General features: G+C 57.7%; 2 protein-coding genes across 2 annotated transcripts; both read left to right on the top strand.

The window, feature by feature from the left end:
• Positions 1 to 1,034: 1,034 nt before the first annotated feature.
• AZU1 (azurocidin 1) lies at positions 1,035 to 6,659 on the top strand. Its single transcript, XM_024236640.3, has 5 exons — positions 1,035 to 2,111; positions 2,436 to 2,592; positions 4,169 to 4,313; positions 5,387 to 5,620; positions 6,398 to 6,659. Exons 1-5 carry the CDS (start codon positions 2,054 to 2,056, stop codon positions 6,557 to 6,559), a joined length of 756 nt encoding a protein of 251 aa, XP_024092408.2. The 5' UTR covers positions 1,035 to 2,053; the 3' UTR covers positions 6,560 to 6,659.
• A 9,069-nt stretch (positions 6,660 to 15,728) lies between these two features.
• PRTN3 (proteinase 3) lies at positions 15,729 to 23,264 on the top strand. The gene is made up of 5 exons (XM_002828361.5): positions 15,729 to 15,789; positions 18,013 to 18,178; positions 18,445 to 18,586; positions 21,072 to 21,302; positions 22,883 to 23,264. Exons 1-5 carry the CDS (start codon positions 15,729 to 15,731, stop codon positions 23,051 to 23,053), a joined length of 771 nt encoding a protein of 256 aa, XP_002828407.1. The 3' UTR covers positions 23,054 to 23,264.
• The last annotated feature ends 674 nt before the right edge of the window (positions 23,265 to 23,938 follow it).

Below are 23,938 nucleotides of genomic sequence, written 5' to 3' on the forward strand. Positions count from 1 at the left end.
TGTGGGGGACACGGTAAGCCCCAGACCTCAGTTTCACCTTGGAAATGAGCCCCGTCGTAAAAAACGGAGGTAAGTTTGGGCGCAGTAGCTCACACCTGTGCTCCCAGCACTTTGGAAGGCCGAGGTGTGGATTGCTCGAGGTTAGGAGTTCCAAACCAGCCTGAGCAACATAGTGAGACTCCAACTCTACAAAAAAATACAAAAATTAGCCAGGCATGGTGGCATGCGCCTGTGGTCCCAGCTACTTGGGAGGCTGAGGCGGGAGGATTGCTGGAACCTGGGAATCGGAGGCAGCAGCGAACTGAGATCGTGCCACTGCACTCCACCCTGGGCAACATAGTGAGATCCCATCTCTACAAAATATACAAAAATTAGCCAGGCATGGTGGCGGGCGCCTGTGGTCCCAGCTACTCGGGAGGCTGAGGCGGGAGGATTGCTGGAACCTGGGAATTGGAGGCTGCAGTGAGCCAAGATCGTGCCACTGCCCTCCAGCCTGGGTGACAGCGAGACCTTGACTGTAAAAAAAAACAAAAAAAGGAGATGAAATTTATTAAAATTAGCCATTTTGAACGGTACAGTTAAGTGGTTTTTGGTGCATTCACCGAGTTGTGCAACCATCACTGCTGTCCAGTCCCAGAACATTCCATCACCCCAAAGAAGGAAGCCCCATCTCCATCCATCAGCCATCACCGCCTGCCCTCCCCTGGCCCCTGGCAACCACAGATCCACTTCCTGCCTCTGCAGATTTGCTTGTTCTGGACATTTTGTCTATTTATTTTTATATAGTTTTTAATTTGTTTTTATTTATTTATTTTTTTTGAGACGGAGTCTCTCTGTGTCGCCCAGGCTGGAGTGCAGTGGCGCAATCTTGGCTCACTGCAACCTCTGCCTTCCAGGTTCAAGCGATTATCCTGTCTCAGCTTCCCAAGTAGCTGGGACTATAGGCGCCCGCCACCACGCCCGGCTAATTTCTTTTTTTTTTTTGAGACAGAGGTTGCTCTTGTGGCCCAGGCTGGAGTGCAATGGTGCGGTCTTGGCTCACTGCAACCTCTGCCTCCCGGGTTCAAGTGATTCTCCTGCCTCAGCCTCCTGAGTAGCTGGGATTACAAGCATGTGCCACCACGCCCTGTTAATTTTGTATTTTTAGTAGAGATGGGGTTTCTCCGTGTTGGTCAGGCTGGTCTTGAACTCCCAACCTCAGGTGATCTGCCTGCCTCGGCCTCCCAAAGTGCTGGGATTACAGGCGTGAGTCACCGCACCCAGCTTGTCAATTATATCTCAATAAAGCTGTTGAAAAAGTTTTTTTTTAAAAAATCACCCAGTGAGACACAGTGGCTCACACCTGTAATCCCAGCATTTTGAGAGGCCGAGGCGGGTGGATCACCTGAGGTCGGGAGTTTGAGACCAGCCTGGCCAATATAGTGAAACCCCATCCCTACTAAAAATACAAAAAATTAGCCGGGCATATTGGCAGGCACCTGGGTAATCCTAGCTACTCAGGAGGCTGAGACAGGAGAATCACTTGAGCCTGGGAGGCGGAGGTTGCAGTGAGTCGAGATCACACCACTGCACTCCAGCCTGGGCAACAAGAGCGAAACTCCATCTCAAAATAATAATAATAATCACCCATGCAGACGCGCAGGACTCAACACAGGCCTGCCAGCTCCACTGCCCTGAGCTCCCCTGGTGCCAGGCCCAGCGGGCAGTGCTGGAGCCCCAGTGGCTTGGGATGGGGAGACCAGGACTCTGAGCTGGCAATGTTGCTGGGTGCTGGCTGCATGCCTGCCATGTGCTGGGCCCCAGGATCCACTGGTTCCTGACACCCTCACCTGCCCCGGGGGTGCGGCCATCTTCTAGAGGGGGAAACTGAGGGTCAGCGTGGAATGTGGGGGGAGCCCAGGCTGGCCCAGGGAGCAGTTGGCGGTGGAGGCCTTGGGCAACTTCCCATGTTCCCACTGAGTGGGGCTGTCCCTGGGCCTGGGCGGGGACGCTGCCAACTGCCAAGGCCTGTGTATAAGGGCAGCCGCCACCTTAGCCTCAGAGCCGCCCCGCCATGACCCGGCTGACAGTCCTGGCCCTGCTGGCTGGTCTGCTGGCATCCTCGAGGGCCGGTGAGTGCCCCTCTGTGCCGGTGGTCCCCCATCTGTGCTAGGGCCCGGCTGACAGGGCAGAGCTCAGACTCAAAGCACAGAGAAGGCAAGCGGCATGGCCTGGGTCACACAGCCAGCCCGGCCTGGACAATCCCGGGAAAGGCGTGAGGGCGGACGGTGTGCGGGACTCAGCGGCCACCTGTCTTCTTAGGGAGTGGGACAATGGGGGAGGGTGGGTCCCCCCGCAGCCCCACTGGGTGGATGGAGCTGAGGCTGGAGCTTCACACGCCCTCCCGGCCGCTGTGTGGATTCTCGGGGATCTCAGAGCTGTCTCCCCGCACCCAGGCTCCGGCCCCCTGGTGGACATCGTGGGCGGCCGGAAGGCGAGGCCCCGCCAGTTCCCGTTCCTGGCCTCCATACAGAATCAAGGCAGGCACTTCTGTGGGGGTGCCCTGATCCATGCCCGCTTCGTGATGACTGCGGCCAGCTGCTTCCGAAGCCAGTGAGGGGTCCTGGGGAAGGGGCCTAGGGGGCATTGGGGCTCAGAGAAGGGGCTCGGGGGGCCTAGGGATTCAGTGGGGGTGCTTGGTAGGTGAGGAGGGGAGGGGATTGCAAAAGGAGGGGCTCAGGGAAAGTAGGGGGCTTGGAGAGGGAAATGGGGAGTGAGTTGAGGAGGGACCCAAGGATATTGGGGGACTCAGTTGGAGGAGGCTTAGAGAAAGGAAGAGGCTCAGATGGAGGAGGCTGAGCGAAGGGAAGGGGCTCAGATGGAGGAGGGGGCCCAGAGAAAGGAAGGGGCTCAGATGGAGGAGATGCAGAGAAGGGAAGGGGGTCAGATGGAGGAGGCCCAGAGAAGGGAAGGGGCTCAGATGGAGGAGATGCAGAGAAGGGAAGGGGGTCAGATGGAGGAGGCTCAGAGAAGGGAAGGGGCTCAGATGGAGGAGGGGGCCCAGAGAAAGGAAGGGGCTCAGATGGAGGAGGTGCAGAGAAGGGAAGGGGGTCAGATGGAGGAGGTGCAGCGAAGGGAAGGGGGTCAGATGGAGGAGGCTCAGAGAAGGGAAGGGGCTCAGATGGAGGAGATGCAGAGAAGGGAAGGGGTTCAGATGGAGGAGGCGCAGAGAAGGGAAGGGACTCAGATAGAGGAGGGGACGCAGAGAAGGGAAGGGGCTCAGATGGAGGAGGCCCAGAGAAGGGAAGGGGCTCAGATGGAGGAGGCTCAGAGAAGGGAAGCGGCTCAGATGGAGGAGGTCCAGAGAAAGGAAGGGGGTCAGATGCAGGAGGGGGCCCAGAGAAGGGAAGGGGCTCAGATGGAGGAGGAGGCCCAGAGAAGGGAAGGGGCTCAGATGGAGGAGGAGGCCCAGAGAAGGGAAGGGGCTCAGATGGAGGAGGCTCAGAGAAGGGAAGCGGCTCAGACGGAGGAGGTCCAGAGAAAGGAAGGGGCTCAGATGGAGGAGGCTCAGAGAAAGGAAGGGGCTCAGATGGAGGAGGCTCAGAGAAGGGAAGCGGCTCAGATGGAGGAGGCCCAGAGAAAGGAAGGGGGTCAGATGCAGGAGGGGGCCCAGAGAAGGGAAGGGGCTCAGATGGAGGAGGAGGTGCAGAGAAGGGAAGGGGGTCAGATGGAGGAGGGGGCCCAGAGAAGGGAAGGGGCTCAGATGGAGGAGGAGGTGCAGAGAAGGGAAGGGGCTCAGATGGAGGAGGAGGCCCAGAGAAGGGAAGGGGCTCAGATGGAGGAGGAGGTGCAGAGAAGGGAAGGGGGTCAGATGGAGGAGGGGGCCCAGAGAAGGGAAGGGGCTCAGATGGAGGAGGAGGTGCAGAGAAGGGAAGGGGCTCAGATGGAGGAGGAGGCCCAGAGAAGGGAAGGGGCTCAGATGCAGGAGGAGGTGCAGAGAAGGGAAGGGGCTGGAGATGGGGAGGGGGCCCTGGAGGGTCTTGGCTCTGCTTCTGTAAAAGGGGGGGAGTTTTCAGGGTGAAGGATTGCAGTCTGCAGGCTGGGATCCCCCCGATTTGCAAGCCGGCTTGCTCTGTGCCCAGGCCCCAGCCTGGTGTCCTCCCTCTGCCCTTTCCTCCGCTGCTGTCAGGAACCCTGGGGTTGACACCGTGGTGCTGGGCGCCTATGACCTGAGGCGGCGGGAGAGAAGGTCCCGCCAGACGTTTTCCATCAGCAGCATGAGCGAGAACGGCTACGATCCCCAGCAGAACCTGAATGACCTGATGCTGCTTCAGGTGAGGACGGTGCGGGGCTCATGCCTGTGGTCCCAGCACCTTGGGAGGCCGACATTAGCCAGGGAAACACGTCCAAACTCGGCCTCTACAAAAAAATACAAAAATTAGCCGGGAGTGGTGGTGTGCACCTGTGGCCCCTGTGCTTCAGGAGGCCGAGGCGGGAGGATGGCTTGAGGCCAAGAGTTTGAGACCAGCCTGGGCAACATGGTGAAACCCCACTGGGAGGATCACTTGAACACAGGAGCTTGTACTTAGCCTGGGCAACATGGCCAAACTCAGTCTCTACAAAAAATATATATGTGTGTGTGTGTGTGTGTGTGCGCGTGTGCGTGTGTGTGTGTTTTTATCTTGCCGGGCGAGGTGGCTCACGCCTGTAATCCCAGCACTTTGGGAGGCCGAGGCGGGTCGATCACGAGGTCAGGAGATCGAGTCCAGCCTGGCCAACATGGTGAAACCCCGTCTCTACTAAAAATACAAAAATTAGCCGGGCGTGGCAGCGGGCGCCTGTAGCCCCAGCTACTCAGGAGGCTGAGGCAGGAGAATCGCTTGAACCCGGGAGGCGGAGCTTGCAGGGAGCCGAGATCGCACCACTGCACTCCAGCCTGGGCAACAGAGCCAGACTCTGTCTCAAAAAAAACTTCCAAAAACAATACAGCAAAACACACAGATGTACCACAGTTTGCGTATGGAGCCTCCTGTTGGTGGAGACTGACGCCGTTTTCAGACGCTTTTGTTGCGATAAAACCAAGTGAACGTTTTTCATTTTTGGTTTTTTCTTTGAAAAGATGATAAAGTTATCCCAAAAATAATATAAAAAAATTAAAAAAGTAGAGATGGGGTTTCACCTTGTTGGCCAGGCTGGTCTTGAACTCCTGGCCTCAAGTGATCCACCCACCTTGGCCTCGCAACGTGCTGGGATTACAGGTGTGAGCCACCGCACCTGGCCTCTGCCGGGAATTAAACGCAAACCACTTACAGACTACAATTCATGTCGCTGACCCTTCTGCTCCCAGGGGGCCCCATGAGGCTCCAGTCCCCAGGCCACCCTCCCCTCACTCCGTTTCCTTCCCCAGCTGGACCGCGAGGCCAACCTCACCAGCAGCGTGGCGATACTGCCGCTGCCTCCGCAGAACGCCACAGTGGAAGCCGGCACCAGATGCCAGGTGGCCGGCTGGGGAACCCAGCGCAGTGGGGGGCGTCTCTCCCGTTTTCCCAGGCTCGTCAACGTGACTGTGACACCCGAGGACCAGTGTCGCCCCAACAACGTGTGCACCGGTGTGCTCACCCGCCGCGGCGGCATCTGCAATGTGAGTGCTCCCTGTGGCAGGAGGAGGGGACTTGAGAGGTAATGAGCTCTCCGTGGCAGGAGAAAGCAAGTTCAGGCTGAGGGCGGCACAGCAGGGGGACCCCAGGATGGAGCATTTTAACAGCATGAGAAACAGTATCTTTTTTTTTTTTTTTTTTTTTGAGACAGAGTCTCGCTCTGTCACCCAGGCTGGAGTGTAGTGGTGCGATCTCGGCTCACTGCAACCTCCGCCTCCTGGGTTCAAGGGATTCTCCTGCCTCAGCCTCCTGAGTAGCTGGGATTACAGGCACCTGCCACCACACCCGGCTAATTTTGTATTTTTAGTAGAGACAGGGTTTCTCCATGTTGGTCAGGCTGGTCTCCAACTCCTGACCTCATGATCCGCCCACCTCGGCCTCCCAAAGTGTTAGGATAACAGGTGCGAGCCACCGTGCCTGGCCGAGAAACAGTATTTACCAAACGCCGGCTGTGAGCCACGTCTGTGCTGGGGTTTGGGGACCCAGCAGGCATGGTAGAGCCGGTCACTGAGGGACTCAGGCGTGTGATTGCTAGGGAAGGGGCACCTGGCCCAGCCTGGAGGTGCCAGGAAGCTCCAGAAAGCAACTGATCACAAATTCCACCAGCAGTTAACCAGGACAGAGAAAGAGAATAGCCGTGCAAAGGCCCTGGGGCTGGATCAGGACTTGCAGGTTCCAGGGGCAGCAAGAGGCCTCTGCAGTTCTGGGGTGGCGCAGGAGCCAGGCCCTGGGACGCTCTGACACAGCTGCCGCCTGCCCAGGGGGACGGGGGCACCCCCCTCGTCTGCGACGGCCTGGCACACGGCGTGGCCTCCTTCTCCGTGGGGCCCTGTGGCCGAGGCCCCGACTTCTTCACCCGAGTGGCGCTCTTCCGAGACTGGATCGATGGTGTTCTCAACAACCCGGGACCGGGGCCAGCCTAGGGGGGGCCTGTGACCTCCCACGGAGCCCAGCCCCGCCCTCCACACCTCCCGCGCTCCGCACCCACCTCCCGTGGCCCCTGTAATAAAGAAGCCGATCTCGCCTCTGCTCCTGGTTTCTGTTCATCGGTGGTGGGGGGGCTGTGGGGAGGCATGAGTGGCACCTTCACCGGCCTTAGGGGCACCCACCGCAGGCGCGCTGCCTGTGCAGATGTCAGATGTTCAGGGATTCCCTCAAAGCCCGGGAAGCAGGGGCTGGTGTTATCTGCACCGGACAGCCGGGTGCTGGGGGCAGGCCCAGGTTCAGAGAGGTTGGGTGGCTGCCCAGAGGTCACACAGCAAATGCCGGCTTTGAGCTCGAATCTGTGAGATTCTCTTCCCCCTTCCCACCTCTCATTCTGTTGGAGAACATACCACACAGCTCCGTGGGCAGCGTCAGAAAACACAGGAGAGGCCGGGCACGGTGGCTCACGCCTGTTATCCCAGCACTTTGGGAGGCCGAGGCGGGCGGATCACCTGAGGTCAGGAGATCAAGACCAGCCCGGCCAACCTGGTGAAACCCCATCTCTACAAAAATACAAAAATTAGCCAGGCATGATGGCGGGTGCCTTTAACCCCAGCTACTTGGGAGGCTGAGGCAGGAGAATCACTTGAACCCAGGAGGCGGAGGTTGCAGCGAACCGAGATTGCGCCACTGCACTCCAGCCTGGGGGACAGAGCAAGACTCCATCTCAAAAAAACAAAACAAAACAAAAAAAACCACAGGAGAAAACAGGGAACATTCTCCTCTCGGATCCCATAGAAACAGTAAAATATGAATACGAAATAATAAATATAATTGTATATATAAATGATACAGAATAAAATATGAATATGATGGCTGGACGTGGCAGTCACACCTGTAATCTCAGCACTTTGGGAGGCTGAGGTGGGAGCATCGTTTGAGCCCAGGAGTTTGAGACCAGCCTGGGCAACGTAGTGAAACCACATCTCTACAAAAATAATTTTTAAAATGCTGGGCGCAGTGGCTCACGCCTGTAATTCCAGCACTTTAGGAGGCCGAGGTGGGCGGATCACGAGGTCAGGAGATCGAGACCAGCCTGGCCAACATGGTGAAACCGCGTCTCTACTAAAAATACAAAAAATTAGCCGGGCGTGGTGGTGGGCGCCTGTAGTCCCAGCTACTCGGGAGGCTGAGGCAGGAGAATTGCTTGAACCTGGGAAGCGGAGACTGCAGTGAGCCGAGATCGCACCACTGCACTCCAGCCTGGTGACAGAGCATAACTCCGTCTCAAAAAAAAAAAAAAAAATAGCCGGGTAAGTGGCACCTGTCATCCCAGCGACTCAGGAGGCTGAGGTGAGAGGATTGCTCGAGTCCAGGAGGTGGAGGTTGCAGTGAGCCGTGATCGCACCACTGCACTCCAGCGTGGGCCACAGAGCAAGACCCTGTCTCTTAAAATAATAATAATAATAATAAGAAGAAGAAGTACCTGTAGTCTCAGCTATTGAGGAGGCTAAAGTGAGAAGATCACTTTAGCCCAAGAGGTTGAGGATGCAGTGAGCTATTTTTATCTCATTTATTTATTTATTTGAGACGGAGTCTCCCTCTGTCGCCCAGGCTGGAGTGCAGTGGCACGATCTCGGCTTGTTGCAACCTCCACCTCCTGGGTTCACGCCATTCTCCTGCCTCAGCCTCCTGAGTAGCTGGGACTACAGGTGTGAGCCACAATGCCCAGCCAATTTTTATATATATATTTTTTAGTAGAGATGGGGTTTCATTATGTTGACCAGGCTGGTCTTGAACTCTTGACTTCAGGTGATCTGCCCACCTCGGCCTCCCAAAGTGCTGGGATTACAGGTGTGAGCCACCGCGCCTGACCTTATTTCATTTATTTTTGAGACAGGGTCTTTTTCTGATGCCCAGACTGGAGGGCAGTGGCGTGATCAAGGCTCACTGTAGCCTCGGCCTCCCAGGCTTCAGCAATCATGCCCGGCCTTAGAATTCACTCTTTTAAAGTGTGTACAGCCGGGCGTGGTGGCTCATACATGTAATCCCAGCACTTTGGGAGGCCGAGGTTGGCAAATCACCTGAGGTCAGGAGTTCCAGACCAGCCTGCCCAACATGGTGAAACCCTGTCTGTACTGAAAATACAAAAAATCAGCCGGGCGTGGTGGCACACACCTGTAATCTCAGCTACTTGGGAGGCTGAGGCAGGAGAATGGCTTGAACCCGGGAGGTGGAGCTTGCAGTGAACCAAGATTGAGCCACTGCACTCCAGCCTGGGGGTTAGAGTGAGACTCTGTTAAAATAAAATAATAAAATAGCAATTCAGTGCTCTTCAGTACACTCACAGTGTTGTGTCGTCATGACCTCTGTTGAGTTCCAGAATATTTCATCACCCCCAAAGGAATCCCCGTCCCCATCAGCCGTCACGCCCTGTCCCCTCCCCAGTCTGCGGCACCCACGCGTCCTCTTCCCGTCTGTGTGGATGGGCCTGTCCTGGACATTTCGTAGCAATGGGATCACACACTGTGTGGTCTTTCGTGTCCAGCGTCTCTCACGGAGCATGACGTCCTCATGGTGCCTCCACGCTGTGGTCGGGTCAGAGCTGCCTCCTTTTCACGGCTGCGTCGTGTTGCCGTGCATGGAGGGCCGCGCTGTGCTGCTCGACACCCCCGTGGATGGACGTCTGAGTCTCTCCACTCTCGGCTGCTGTGACTCTCACTGCTGTGGACACTCATGTGCAGGTTTTTGTTGGAACTCCTGCTTCTTTCTTTTGTGGGTATAACGGGTCCTCTTTTTTTTTTTTTTTTTTTTTTAGACGGAGTCTCGCTCTGTCCCCTAGGCTAGAGTGCAGTGGCCAGATCTCGGCTCACTGCAAGCTCCGCCTCCCGGGTTCACGCCATTCTCCTGCCTCAGCCTCCCGAGTAGCTGGGACTACAGGCGCCCGCCACCACGTCCTGCTAACTTTTTGTATTTTTAGTAGAGACGGGGTTTCACCGTGTTAGCCAGGATGGTCTCGATCTCCTGACCTCGTGATCCACCCGCCTCAGCCTCCCAGAGTGCTGAGATTACAGGTGTGAGCCACCACGCCCAGCCAACGGGTCCTCTTTACAGAGGGGGAAACTGAGGCCTAGAGAGGGGTGCCAATGGCTCAGGAGCCCAGCTGGTGGGGGCCCTGCCTGGGTTTGGAGAGGCAAAGCCACTGCCTGATCATTGTTCAGATGGGGAAACTGAGGCCCAAGGCAGGATTGAGGTTCAAGGGCTTCTGGTGCCCCCGGCTCAGGGACACATTCGATCATGAGGGTCCCCCTGCTGGGGCGGGATTCCTGTCCTGCCAGAGGCGGTTTCTGCCCTCCTCTCCCCAGCCCCTGCTGCTCCCCGGTCCTGGGCCCAAGGGTGCTGGTCTCAGGTTCCCCTGGCAGCGGTCAGCCCGGCTGGAGGGCCCTCAGAGCGGGGCTGCGTGTGACTGTGGGCAGCCCGAGCCCTCTCCGGGCCTCGGATTTCAGGGACATAGAACGGGGTCCCATCCGCAGACCCACCCCCTACCCCACAGCCCTGTCCAGGCCCCACCGCCCGCAGCCCCCACCCCGCAGCCCTGTCCAGGCCCTGCTGCGTGCAGCCTCCTGGCAGAGCCAGCTGTGCTCAGGCTAAAAGCAGCGGTTCTGCTGCTTCTCTGTGCCCCCCTAACCCCACCCCACTCACTGGTGTCTTGAGAAGGTTTTTAAATTTTCAGAATTCTCAGTACAGATTGTGAAATGTCTGGGTTTGGCTTAGAAATCCCGTGAGAGGGGGCATCAGGGGACAGGTGGGTGGATGGGCCTGGGGGTTGTGGAAAGCGGCCGGGTGTCAGGGCCCCAAGCACACAGGAAGGTCAACAGTCGGCACAAAACACACAAAACACACACAAAACACAACCGCTGCGAGGCTGAACCCCGCGGGCGAACCAGCATCTTCCCATCACTCAGGGAGAGAAGGTTTTCCTTTATAAAGAGGAGACGGAAGAAGGCTGGGCACAGTGGCTCATGCCTGTCATCCCAGCACTTTGGGAGGCCCAGGCGGGTGGATCACCTGAGGTCAGGAGTTCAAGACCAGCCTGTCCAACATGGTGAAACCTCGTCTCTACTAAAAATACAAAAATTAGCCGGTTGTGGTGTTGTGTGCCTGTAATCCCAGCTATTCAGGAGGCTGAAGCAGGAGAATCGCTTGAACCCAGGAGGTGGATGTTGCCAGTGAGCTGAGATCACACCACTGCCCTCCAGCATGGGCAACAGAGCAAGACTTCGTCTCAAAAAAAAAAAAAAAAGGAAAGAAAAAGGAGAGGAGAGAAAAAAGAGAGAACAAGAAAGATGGAGAGACAGAGACAGACAGAGACACAGAGACAGAGAGAGACAAAGACAGAGAGACAGAGATAGACAAAGACAGAGAGAGAGACGGAAAAAGAGGGACAGAGCCAGAGACACTGAGAGAGATAGATTTTAAAAAGGGAGACAGAGATGAAGAGAGAGACACAGACACAGACACAGAGACAAAGAGACAGATACAGGGAGACAGAGCAAGACAGAGAGACAGAGACAGAGAGGGAGGCAGAAAGAGGGTGGGGAGAGAGACAGAGACAGAGACACAGGCCTGAGCCCCGCATGGGTCTCCCCTTGGCCCCGGGCGGCCCCACCTGCGATCCCTGAAGCCGTTACCAGTTGCGCCACCCACGGTTGGTACAGGAAGGGGCCCCCACTACCTCTGCCCCCAGGCCGACCCCTGCAAAGCCCCCAGCGTGTTCCATGGAACCCTCCCTGCTACCCACTCCCAGCGCTCCTGTCGCCCTGGCCTGTGGCTTCCCCACCCGTCTCTGCGCCTTGGCACGTGAGTCCCCCCAGGATGCACTGAGCCTGGAGGACCTGGGGCCCGCGGGACGGTGCTGGGACGGTGCTGGGACGCTCCGATCAGGACCCGGCTGCATCAGCCTTGCATGGAAACGATCCTGACGGGGAAGCACATGTACAGTGAGGACCCGGCAGCCCCCTGGGCGGCTCTCGTGTGTGCTAGATCCAGCAGTGTGTGTGCACGGTCTTTCTTTTCTTTCTTTTGGTTGACAGCTTTATTGAGATGTCCTTCACACACACCAAACAATCCACCCACTTAACAATTTGGTGGTGGCCAGATGGTGGGGGAGAATCGCTGGAGCCCAGGAGTTCCAGACCAGCCTGGGCAGCATAGCAAGACCCGTCTCTATTAAAAAAAAAAAAAAAAAAAGGTCCAGGAGAGGTGGCTCACGCCTGTAATCCCAGCACTTTGGGAGGCTGAGGCCGGCGGATCACCTGAGGTCAGGAGTTCGAGACCAGCCTGGCTAACATGGTGAAACCCCATCTCTACTACAAATACAAAAAACAAATTATTCGGGTGTGGTGGCGGGTGCCTGCAATCCCAGCTACTTAGGAGGCTGAGGCAGGAGAATGGCTTGAACCCAGGAAGCAGAGGTTGCAGTGAGTCAAGGTCACACCATGCACTCCAGCCTGGGTGACAAGAACAAAACTCCATGTAAAAAAAAAAACAAGAAACCTCAAATCCGTCGATCCCCACTGCTGCCCTGTGGAAGGTCCTATTACCGTCCTCACCCGCCTTTACAGGTGGGGAAACTGAGGACTGCAAGCCAAACAGCTTGCTTCAGCATGAGCTGACTCATGGCGGAAGCCCACAGCACTTTTGTTGAATGAGAATAACCCTTTTATTTTGAGACGGTGTCTCGCTCTGTTACCCAGGCTGGAGTGCAGTGATGCGATCTTAGTTCACTGCAACCTCCGCCTCCCGGGTTCAAGCAATTCTCCTGCCTCAGCCTCCCAAGTAGCTGGGATTATAGGCACCTGCCACCACACCTGGCTAATTTTTGTATTTTTAGTAGAGTCGGGGTTTCATCATGTTGCCCAGGCTGGTCTTGAACTCCTGACCTCATGATCCATCTGCCTCAGCCTCCCAAAGTGCTGGGATTACAGGCATGAGCCACCGTGCCTGGCCAGAGCTCTAGTTCTTTAATACACATCAGGTCGGCCACAGTGGCTCATGCCTGTGATCCCAGCATTTGGGGAGGCCGAGGCAGGAGAGTCCCTGAAGGCTGGCAGTTCAAGACGAGTCAGGGCAACATAGCAAGACCCCATTTCTACAAAAAATTAAACAGCTGACCAAAAAAAAAAAAAAAAAAAAAGAAAAGAAAAACTTTAGCTGGACATGGTGGAGCATGCCTGCGGTCCCAGCTACTTGGGGGGTTGAGGCAGGAGAATTGCTTGAGCCCAGGAGGCCAAGGCTGCAGTGAGTCATGATTACACCACTGCACTGCAGCCTGGGTGACACAGCCAGACCCTGTCTCAAAAAATATATATGTATATTTTAAAATATTATATATTATATAATATAAATAATATACGTGTTACATATTTTATGTATACATATGTTATATACATATGTTATATACATTAATATTATAGCCAGGTGCAGTGGCTCACACCTGTGTTCCCAGCACTTTGGTGGGATTACAGGTGGGTCACCTGAGGTCAGGAGTTCGAGACCAGCCTGGCCAATATAGTGAAACCCCGTCTTTACTAAAAATACAAAAAAAAAAAATTAGCCAGGCATGGTGGCGGGCGCCTATAATCCCAGCTATACAGGAGGCTGAGGCAGGAGAATTGTTTGAACCCGGGAGGCGGAGTTTGCAGTGAGCCGAGATCGCGCCATTGCACTCCAGCCTGGTGATAGAGCGAGACTCTGTCTCAGAAAAAAAAAAAAAAAAAAATCCAAAGGGGAAAACAGTAACTGGACAGCGCAGGAACCGGCAGACGCCCTGACCACGTGGTCAAGGTTATTATCATCAGCACGAGACAGGCCGAAGCTGTGGGCTCCGATGTGGGGGCCTGAGACAGACACACGCCACGCCCGGGACTCCCTCCATTGAGCCCTGAGGCAACCCAGGACCGTCCCCATGGAGGGACGCTCTGCAGAGCAACCACCAGCTCTCCTTAATGGCCCCAAGGGCTGAGGGAGGGCAGAGGGACTGCACCTGCTGGAGGAGACCCTGGCATCTGAAGATGGGCGCCTTGTGTACCCAGGACCCGGAGAAGGGCAGCTGGTGATACTCAGGGGGCTGGGGCAGAGGGGGCCATTTGGAATCAACGTTGGCACCCTGGGTTCGATCACGGTCTGGGGGGTTGAGCAAGAGGACAGAATTTAGGGAAGCTGGGGGAGGGAAGCTGGGGGAGGGAAGCTGGGGGAGGGAGTCTGGACCCTTCGGACTTCTGTAAGCGTGAAATCGTTTCCAAATGAAACGTTAAAAAGCTTTTTTTTTTTGGTCTTCAAGTTCATTCAGTGCTTCTCTCCATTTCACTGTAGGTTTAAACTGTTCAGTTATAAATAAATAATTTTATCCTCTGTCCTGGGCTTTCCCCCTTTCCCAGCACTGCAGACACGGGGGCTGGATTTGTCTCGTGGCGGGGCCGTCTTGGGCACTGCAGGGCCCTGCCAGGAGCTCCCTCCAAGTCGTGACAACCACGGATGTATCCAGGCCTCACACAGGGACCCCTGGGGGCAGAATCACCCCAGGGTTAGAGGATTCCACAGACCCCCAAGAGACTCTGAGTCCCATGATCCTCTGCCCTGCTGAGGTCCCAGGAGGCTGCACACATTGAAATCCACACCCTGAGTGGGAGGGAGAGAGGAGGCGAGTCCCGGGAGCTGGGGTCCCCCGGGTTTATGCTGTACGCCCCATCGGGAGTTTATTCTGGTGTCCAGTGTGAGCAGGGGGCAGACTCCATTTTTTATTTTTTATTTTTATTTATTTATGTTTTGAGATGGAGTCTCGCTCTTGTTGCCCAGGCTAGAGTGCAGTGGCCTGATCTTGGCTCCCTGCAACCTTTGCCTCCCAGGTGCAAGTGATTCTCCTGCCTCAGCCTCCTGAGTAGCTGGGACTACAGGCGCCCGCCACCACGCTTGGCTAATTTTTGTATTTTTAGTAGAGATGGGGTTTCGCCATGTTGGCCAGGCTGGTCTTGAACTCCTGACCTCAGGCGATCCACCCGCCTCAGCCTCCCAAAGTGCTGGGATGACAGGTGTGAGGCACTGCACCTGGCCATTTTTTTCCCCCAAATAATGAACACAGGGTCTCTCCCCTGGGCCCTGTGGACATCGGGGCCGGATCCTTCTCTGGGGCCCTGTGGACGTCGGGGCCGGATCCTTCTCTGGGGCCCTGTGGACGTCGGGGCCCGATCCTTCTCTGGGGCCCTGTGGACGTCGGGGCCGGATCCTTCTCTGGGGCCCTGTGGACGTCGGGGCCGGATCCTTCTCTGGGGCCCTGTGGACGTCGGGGCCGGATCCTTCTCTGGGGCCCTGTGGACGTCGGGGCCGGATCCTTCTCTGGGGCCCTGTGGACGTCGGGGCCGGATCCTTCTCTGGGGCCCTGTGGACGTCGGGGCCGGATCCTTCTCTGGGGCCCTGTGGACGTTGGGGGCCGGATCCTTCTCTGGGGCCCTGTGGATGTCGGGGCCGGATCCTTCTCTGGGGCAGGCCCGTCCTGGGCACTGCAGGGTGCTAGGCATCATCCTTGGCCCCCAGCCACTCCATGCCAGGAGCTCCCCCATCGTGACAGCCACAGGTGTCCCCAGACCTCGCCCAGGGTCCCCTGGGGGCAGAATCACCCCCAGACAAAGCTGGCAGGAGGATGTTCGCTGGAGCCTCAGGTGAGGCACTGAGGGCACTCGTGGTGGGGCCCTGTCTTCCCCAGCTCCGCATCCTGTCCCCTGCTACGTCCTGCTGTCTGTCAGTTTCCAGCTCACCCACCCACGGGACACACCTGCCATGGCTGGCTTTGCTGGGGCCACAGGGACCTCGTCAGGGAGGCGTCTCCTTCTGGGTGGCACGTGGGCGTGTGTTGCTCTGAGGGCTGTGGCCATGTTGCCCACCAGACCAGGGACCCCCAACTTGGGTGGGTGAGAGCCAGCCTCCCCGCCCCCACAAAGGTCGGGACCTTGAGCCCAAAGCCCCCGCCTCCTCCCCGGAGTCCGTTCTGACTCCCAGGCTCCCAAGGCAAAAGGAGGAAGTGGCGACCCAACCTGGGTATTGGGCAACTCAACGGCCTCTGGCATTGGGCTATAAGAGGAGCTTGACCGTTGGTGCACCCTGGACGCCGCCATGGCTCACCGGCCCCCCAGCCCTGCCCTGGCATCTGTGCTGCTGGCCTTGCTGCTGAGCGGTGAGTGAGCCACGTGCCTGTCCGTCCAGCCTCCGGGCCCCGGTGGATTCTGGGGAAATATCCACCACGAGGTCCATCCAAAGCCCTCCTGGCACAGCTGGGGAAACTGAGGCAGGGTCAGGGGAGACTCCACTCACTGCTCGGGACCAACACTTGCAGGGGTGGGGAGGACAAGGGCAAGGGGGAGCCCTGGCCGTTTGACTCAGTTGCCCATCTGTAAAATGGGCAAAACCCAGTCTTTCCCTCCTGAGGAGCTGTTTTGGGACTTACCTATTAACAGGCGAATTCCTGGACAGCACACAGCCTTCGGCAAATGCTCAGTGAATATGCATGAATGAATGAATGAGTGAATGAATGAGTGAGTGAGTGAATGAATGAGTGAGTGAACAAATGAATGAGTGAATGAATGAATGAGTGAGTGAGTGAAAGGGTCGAGGAGTTAGTGATGCTGGAATCAGGGGAAGAAGAGAGCATGGGCCCCCTCAGGTCCTTATCCTGAGGGCGATTTTCTTTTTCTTTTTTCTTTTTTCTTTTTTTTTTTGAGACGGAGTCTCGCTCTGTCACCCAGGCTGGAGTGCAGTGGTGCGATCTCTGCTCACTGCAAGCTCTTCCTCCCGGGTTCACGCCTTTCTCCTGCCTCAGCCTCCCGAGTAGCCTGGACTACTGGCGCCTGCCACCAAGACCGGCTAATTTTTTGTATTTTTAGTAGAGACGGGGTTTCACTGTGTTAGCCAGGGTGGTCTCAATCTCCTGACTTCGTGATCTGCCCGCCTCGGCCTCCCAAAGTGCTGGGATTACAGGCGTGAGCCACTGCACCCGGCCTTTTTTTTCTTTTTTGAAACGGAATCTTGCTCTGTCGCCCAGGCTGGAGTGCGGTGGTGCAGTCTCAGCTTACTGCAGCCTCAGCCTCCTGGGGTCAAATGATTCTCCTGCCTCCGCCTCTTGAGTAGCTGGGATTACAGGCACACACCACCACGCCTGGCTAGTTTTTGTATTTTTAGTAGAGATGGGGTTTCACCACGTCAGTAAGGCTGGTCTCAAACTCCTGACCTGAGGGGGATTTTCAATGCCTCAGTTTGTTCATCTGCAAAATGGGTCTCTTTGTTAGCTGAATTTTTTTTTTGCTTTTTTTTGTTTTTTTGAGATGGGGTCTCACTCAGGCATGAGCCACCGCGCCCAGGCTTTTTTTTTTTTTTTTTTTTTTTGAGACAGAATCTCACTCTGTTGCCCAGGCTGGAGTGCAGTGGTGCGATCTCGGCTCACAGCAACCTCTGCCTCCTGGGTTCAAGCGATTCTCCTGCCTCAGCCTCCCAGGCAGCTGAGATTACAGGTGCAAACCACCACACCTGGCTAATTTTTTTTTGAGACGGAGTGTCATTCTGTTGCCAGGCTGGAGTGCAGTGGGGCGATCTTGGCTCACCACAACCTCCGCCTCCTGGGTTCAAGCGATTCTCCTGCCTCAACCTCCTGAGTAGCTGGGACTACAGGCGCCCGCCACCACGCACAGCTAATTTTTGTATTTTTAGTAGAGACAGGGTTTCACCATGTTGGCCAGGATGGTCTCCATCTCTTGACCTCAAGTGATCCACCCACCTCGGCCTCCCAAAGTGTTGGGATTACAGGCGTCGGCTACCGCACCTGGCCAATTTTTCTGCTTCTTTAAAAAAATTTTTTTTTGTTTTGTTTTAGAGACAGGGCCTTGCTCTGTTGCCCAGGCTGGAGCACAGTGGTGATCTCAGCTCACTGCAGCCTTGACCTCCTGGGCTCAAGCCTCCCTCCTCAGCCTCCCAAGTAGCTGGGACTACAGATGCACACACCATGCCTGGCTAATTTTAAAATTTTTTGTAGAGATGGGGTCCTCACCGTTTTGCCCAGGCTGGTCTTGAACTCCTGAGCTCAAGTGATCCTCCTGCCTCAGCCTCCCAAAATGTTGGGATTACAGGCGTGAGCCACAGCACCCAGCCACCTGGTCTGCATCTTAAAAGCCTTTCTGACCCTCAGGACTGAAAGCTGCCACCAGGGCGCCTTTGGAAATCGTCATAATTATAACACCCTCCCCCACCCCACCCCAGCCTGGGCGCTGACTCCTTCCCACCAGCCAGCAGGCAGTTACCGGGTTGCAGATGGGGAGATGGAGGCTCGGAGAGGCCCAGGGGCTGCTCTGCCATCCCCCGTTTCCCTGCAGCCTGGGGGCTCCCTGACGCCTGGACTCCCCCCATGCAGGTGCTGCCCGAGCTGCGGAGATCGTGGGCGGGCACGAGGCGCAGCCACACTCCCGGCCCTACATGGCCTCCCTGCAGGTGCGGGGGAGCCTGGGCAGCCACTTCTGCGGAGGCACCTTGATCCACCCCCGCTTCGTGCTGACGGCCGCGCACTGCCTGCGGGACATGTGAGTGGCCGCCTCCACACCCCTGTCCGTCCGCCCCGCCCTCTTCCTCCAGCCCTGGCCGGGCCACTGTCCCTCTGCCCGGGGAGGACCCAGCTAAGCCCCGTCTGCCGACCCCAGGCCCCGCGCGCGTGGGCAGTTCTGGGGGAGGGCCGGGGCAGGGTCGCCGAGGGAGGGGTCTGTGGCTGCACCGCCGGCCTCGGGAAGGGCCCGTTGTGGGGGGCGGCGAGTGTCCAGGGCGCCGAGGAGTGACCACCCCACGCCCGCAGCCCCCAGCACCTGGTGAACGTGGTGCTCGGAGCCCACAACGTGCGCACGCAGGAGCCCACCCAGCAGCACTTCTCGGTGGCTCAAGTGTTTCTCAACAACTACGACGCTGAGAACAAACTGAACGACGTTCTCCTCATCCAGGTGGGCAGGCAGGGCCGCGAGGGCTCGGAGGGGCACGGCCAGCGGGCTCCGGGACCCCCATTCCTTCAGCAAGCATTCATTGAGCACCCACTGTATACCGGGCCACGACCGAGGCCGCTGAAGCCTGGGACCGGTGGCACTGGCCGGGGGGGACCGCTCTTTGGACACCAGGCCACTCCTCCTCCCCGCCTCTCCCTCGGCTGCGCCTCTCCCCTGCCCGCGCCTCTCCCCTGCCGGCGCCTCTCCCCTGCCTGCGCCTCTGCCCTGCGCGCGCCTCTCCCCTGCCTGCGCCTCTGCCCTGCGCGCGCCTCTCCCCTGCCGGCGCCTCTCCCCTGCCCGCGCCTCTCCCCTGCCGGCGCCTCTCCCCTGCCTGCGCCTCTGCCCTGCGCGCGCCTCTCCTCCTCCACGCCTCTCCCCTGCCTGCGCCTCTGCCCTGCGCGCGCCACTCCTCCTCCACGCCTCTCCCCTGCCCGCGCCTCTCCCCTGCCCGCGCCTCTCCCCTGCCTGCCCGCACCTCTCCCCTGCCCGCGCCTCTCCCCTGCCCGCACCTCTCCCCTGCCCGCCTCTCCCCTGCCCGCGCCTCTCCCCTGCCTGCGCCTCTGCCCTGCGCGCGCCACTCCTCCTCCCCGCCTCTCCCCTGCCGGCGCCTCTGCCCTGCGCGCGCCACTCCTCCTCCCCGCCTCTCCCCTGCCGGCGCCTCTCCCCTGCCCGCACCTCTCCCCTGCCCGCCTCTCCCCTGCCCGCGCCTCTCCCCTGCCTGCGCCTCTGCCCTGCGCGCGCCACTCCTCCTCCCCGCCTCTCCCCTGCCCGCGCCTCTCCCCTGCCCGCGCCTCTCCCCTGCCTGCGCCTCTCCCCTGCCTGCGCCTCCGCCCGGTGTGCTGTTCCCCCAGAAAGCCAGGTGCCCTCGCCTCCTCCGGCGCCTCCCAGGCCTGACCCCATGGGAAGTGGCGAGGACAGCCACGGCCCTCCCCGATTCACTTTTCTCCAATGAACCGCGTGCTCCTCTCATTCATGGGGCCGTCCTGGCCTCCTCCCACCCGGAAACATCAGCTCCCCAGGGCAGAGGATTTTTGTCTGTGTTGTTCATTACTGGACTCATGTGGCTTAGAACGGGACTGGGCATACAGGTGGTGCTCAGTAAGTGCTTGGTGCTGGGCACTGTGGCTCACGCCTGTAATCCCAGTACTTTGGGAGGCTGGGATGGGAGGATCACTTGAGGCCAGGAGTTTGAGAGCAGCCTGACCCACCTAGTGAGACCCCATCTCTATAAAAGACTTTTTTTTTTTTTAGACAGAGTCTCACTCAGTCACCCAGGCTGGAGTGCAGTGGCACAATCTCGGCTCACTGCCACCTCTGCCTTCCGGGTTCAAGCGATTCTCCTGCCTCAGCCTCCCGAGTAGCTGGGATTAGAGGCATGCACCAACACGCTTGGCTAATTTTTGTATTTTTAGTAGAGACGGTGTTTTGCCACGTTGGCCAGGTTGGTCTCGAACTCCTGACCTCAAGTGATCTGCCCTCCTCAGCTTCCCAAAGTGCTGGGATTATAGGTGAGAGCCGCCGCGCCCAGCCTACAAAAGAAAAATTTAAAAATCAACTGGGTATGGTAGCACACGCCGAGTTACTCATGAGCTGAGATGGGAGGATCAATTGAGCCCAGGAGGTTGAGGCTGCAGTGAGCTGTGATCATGCCACTACACTCCAGCCTGGGCGACAGACCAAGACCCCATCTCAAAAAAAAAGTGCTTTGAAGATGAATGAATGGGCCAGGGGCGGTGGCTCACTCCTGTAATCCCAGCACTTTGGGAGGCCGAGGTGAGCGGATCACCTGAGGTCGAGAGTTTGAGACCAGCCTGATCAATATGGGAAACCCCATCTCTACTAAAAGTACAAAAATTAGCCGGATGTGGCGGCAGGTGCCTGTAGTCCCAGCTACTTGGGAGGCTGATGCAGGAGAATTGCTTGAACCCAGGAGGCAGAGGTTGCAGTGAGCCGAGATCACGCCACTGCACTCTAGCCTGGGCAACAAGAGTGAAACTCCATCTCAAAAAAAAAAAAAAAAAAAAAAGAAAAGAAAAGAAAGAAAGAAAGAAAAAAACATGAATGAATGACCCGGTACTATGGCTCACACTTGTAATCCCAGCACTTTGGGAGGCTGAGGAAGGCAGATCACTTGAGGTCAGGAGTTTGAGACCACGTTGGCCACCTCACCCAATGGGAGGGCTTTGGGAGGTTCCAGTGAGCCGAGATCACGCCACTGCATTCCAGCCTGGGTGGCAGAGCAAGACTCCATCTCAAAAAAAAGAAAGAAGGAAAGAAAATGAATGAATACAATAGTGACAAATGGGACAAAGGGGGTCATGGGGCCCAGGCGGAGGGAGCGGCGTGCGCGGCGTTTTGAGGCGGTGGGTGTGGTGGGAGGGCGGCGCGGGTGGCCACCGTGACCTGGGAGCAGTGTCTCACCGCCGCCGCCTGCCTTCTGCCCCAGCTGAGCAGCCCGGCCAACCTCAGTGCCTCCGTTGCCACAGTCCAGCTGCCACAGCAGGACCAGCCAGTGCCCCACGGCACCCAGTGCCTGGCCATGGGCTGGGGCCGCGTGGGCACCCACGATCCCCCAGCCCAGGTCCTGCAGGAGCTCAATGTCACCGTGGTCACCTTCCTGTGCCGGCCACATAACATTTGCACTTTCGTCCCTCGCCGCAGCGCCGGTATCTGCTTCGTAAGTAACTTCGCCCCCGCCCCAGGCACCGGGCTGCCATAAGGGGAGGAGGGCAGCGGCCAGGGTTCCACACCACCTCCTAGCTGTGTGGCTTCATGCTGTGCCTCAGTCTCCCCACCCGGAAGGTGGGCACACCCAACACCCAACGGGCAGGCTCAGCGGGGTGGGGGCGCTCACATTGCTCCTGGCTGCCTGGGTGGGTCTGGGGGTTCCCTGCCCCCACTCTGCTCTAGGACCACAGGAAGGTGTGGGAGACCCATCCGCCCTCACCCGGCAGCCCCTTCCAGAATCCAGGACTCCAGGTATCCAGCGGGAGGCCCATAAATGCCCAGTTCCTACGAATGACCTCAGCCCCTCCCTGCTCACACTTTTTGTTTGTTTGTTTTTGAGACGGAGTGTCGCTCTGTTGTCCAGACTGGAGTGCAGTGGTGAGATCTCAGCTCACTGCAACCTCCGCCTCCCAGGTTCAAGGTATTCTCCTGCCTCAGCCTCCTGAGTAACCGGGTGCACAGGTACCTGCCACCGTGCCTGGTTAATTTTGTTGGTATTTTTAGTAGAGACGAGGTTTCTCCATGTTGACCAGGCTGGTCTTGAACTCCTGGCCTCAAGTGATCCACTCACCTAGGCCTCCCAAAGTGCTGGGATTACAGACGTGAGCCTCTGTGCCTGGCTGGTGCTCACACATTTTAAAGAAAATTCCAGGCCAGCAGTGGTGGCTCACGCCTGTAATCTCAGCACTTTGGGAGGCCGAATGGAAGGATTGCTTGAGTCCAGGAGTTCAAGACCAGCCTGGGCAACATAGCAGGATGGCATCTCTACAACTAATTTAAATATTAGCTGGGCATGGTGATGTGAGCCTGTAGGCCCAGCTACTCAGGAGGCTAAGGCAGGAGGATCGCTTGAGCCTGAGGAGTTTGAGGTTGCAGTGAGCTATGATTGTGCCACTGCACTCCAGCCTGGGGAACAGAGCGAGACCCTGTCTCGAGAGAAAGACAGCCAGCTACTTGGGAGGCTGAGGCAGGAGAATCGTTTGAACTTGGGAGGCAGAGGTTGCAGTGAGCCGAGATCACGCCACTGCACGCCAGCCTGGGTGACAGAGCGAGACTCTGTTTCAAACAAAACAAAAACAAAACAAAACAAAACAAAAGGAGAAAGAAAGAAAGAAAGAGAGAGAGACAGAAAGAGAGAGAGAGAGAAAGAAAGAAAGAAATAAAGAAAGAAAGAAAAATAAAGAAAGAAAGAAAGAGAAAGAAAGAAAGAAAGTAAGAAAGGAAGGAAGGAAGGAAGGAAGAAAGAAAGAAAGAAAGTTCCATATTGGAAGCACTTTATTCTGAAACAGCTTATGGCCATCCCAGCCCCCTTCCTGGCCGTCCCTGTCCTCCAGGGAGACTCAGGTGGCCCCTGATGGGTGACTGGCCGTCCCCGTCCTCCAGGGAGACTCAGGTGGCCCCTGATGGGTGACTGGCCGTCCCCGTCCTCCAGGGAGACTCAGGTGGCCCCTGATGGGTGACTGGCCGTCCCCGTCCTCCAGGGAGACTCAGGTGGCCCCTGATGGGTGACTGGCCCTCCCTGTCCTCCAGGGAGACTCAGGTGGCCCCCTGATCTGTGACGGCGTCATCCAGGGAATAGACTCCTTCGTGATCTGGGGATGTGCCACCCGCCATTTCCCCGACTTCTTCGCGCGGGTAGCCCTCTACGTGGACTGGATCCGTTCCACGCTGCGCCGCGTGGAGGCTGAGGGCCGCCCCTGAGCTGAGCTGCCCCTCCCACAGTGCTGGCCGGGACCCCGAGCCCGGCTCCAAACCCTCGAGGGGGATCTTTGGACAGAAGAAGCTCTTCCCCGAACACTGTGGCGTCCGGGACAGCCCCACCCGTCCCCCCACACTCCCTCCCACGGGGCTCCGGGAGACAGGCCGGCCCTGCACCTCACCCCACCGTGACCTCAATAAACGTTGAAACTCCCCCTGGCTCCTGTCTGTCCTTCCCACATAGGGAGGGGAGGGGGAACTGCCCAGAGGTCCCCTGGGTTCAAGTCCCTGAGCCCCAAACTCAGGATGGGGGGAGTCGGAGCGGGGGATGGGGGCCCAGGTCGCAGGGGATCTCTCTCCTGGATGCTCGTGGCTGTGGGTTCTAACCCGGCCCCATCAGGGTGGCCCTGGGCAGGTTGTTATTCATCTCTGTGCCTCGGTTTCCCCATCTGGAAAATGGAGTCACCCCAGACGTTTCCTAGAACTGGTGAAAAGCCCATGTGGGCCCTCAGGGCTCCAGATGTGTCCCTGCCGGCTCAGGGGCTCCTTGAGGAGGGGGAGGGGATGGGGAAGCACCCTGGGGGGCTTCCTGGAGGAGGTGGCAGTGCCAGAGCTGCATATCAAGGTGTGAACAGAAACATCCGAAGGGTCGCCAGGCAGGGGGCACAGTGCGGGCAGAGACCTGAGGGCTGGAGCCCAGGGGACGGGGAGGAGGGCAGGCAGGGGAGGTGTGTGGGTGCAGTGGAGGGGTGATGGGGTTGGAGCGCTATTTCTCGTAGGAGGGGTAGGTACGGGAGGAGTCCCCTGGTGGAAGCATGAGGAATGAACTTGGGGGGGTGGCCAGAGGGGAGGTCCGAGGCGGGGAAGAGGTGGGACTCACAGTCCAGC

This window comes from Pongo abelii, chromosome 20, assembly GCF_028885655.2.
Source record: "Pongo abelii isolate AG06213 chromosome 20, NHGRI_mPonAbe1-v2.0_pri, whole genome shotgun sequence".
Classification (NCBI taxonomy): Eukaryota; Metazoa; Chordata; class Mammalia; order Primates; family Hominidae; genus Pongo; species Pongo abelii.

Coding starts and splice junctions, on each gene's coding strand:
- AZU1 (XM_024236640.3), top strand. CDS start 2,054: ATGACCCGGCTGACAGTCCTGGCCCTGCTGGCTGGTCTGCTGGCATCC. Junction 2,112..2,435: donor GCTGGCATCCTCGAGGGCCG/GTGAGTGCCCCT, acceptor CCCCGCACCCAG/GCTCCGGCCCCCTGGTGGAC. Junction 2,593..4,168: donor GCCAGCTGCTTCCGAAGCCA/GTGAGGGGTCCT, acceptor CGCTGCTGTCAG/GAACCCTGGGGTTGACACCG.
- PRTN3 (XM_002828361.5), top strand. CDS start 15,729: ATGGCTCACCGGCCCCCCAGCCCTGCCCTGGCATCTGTGCTGCTGGCC. Junction 15,790..18,012: donor GCTGGCCTTGCTGCTGAGCG/GTGAGTGAGCCA, acceptor CCCCCCATGCAG/GTGCTGCCCGAGCTGCGGAG. Junction 18,179..18,444: donor GCGCACTGCCTGCGGGACAT/GTGAGTGGCCGC, acceptor CCACGCCCGCAG/CCCCCAGCACCTGGTGAACG.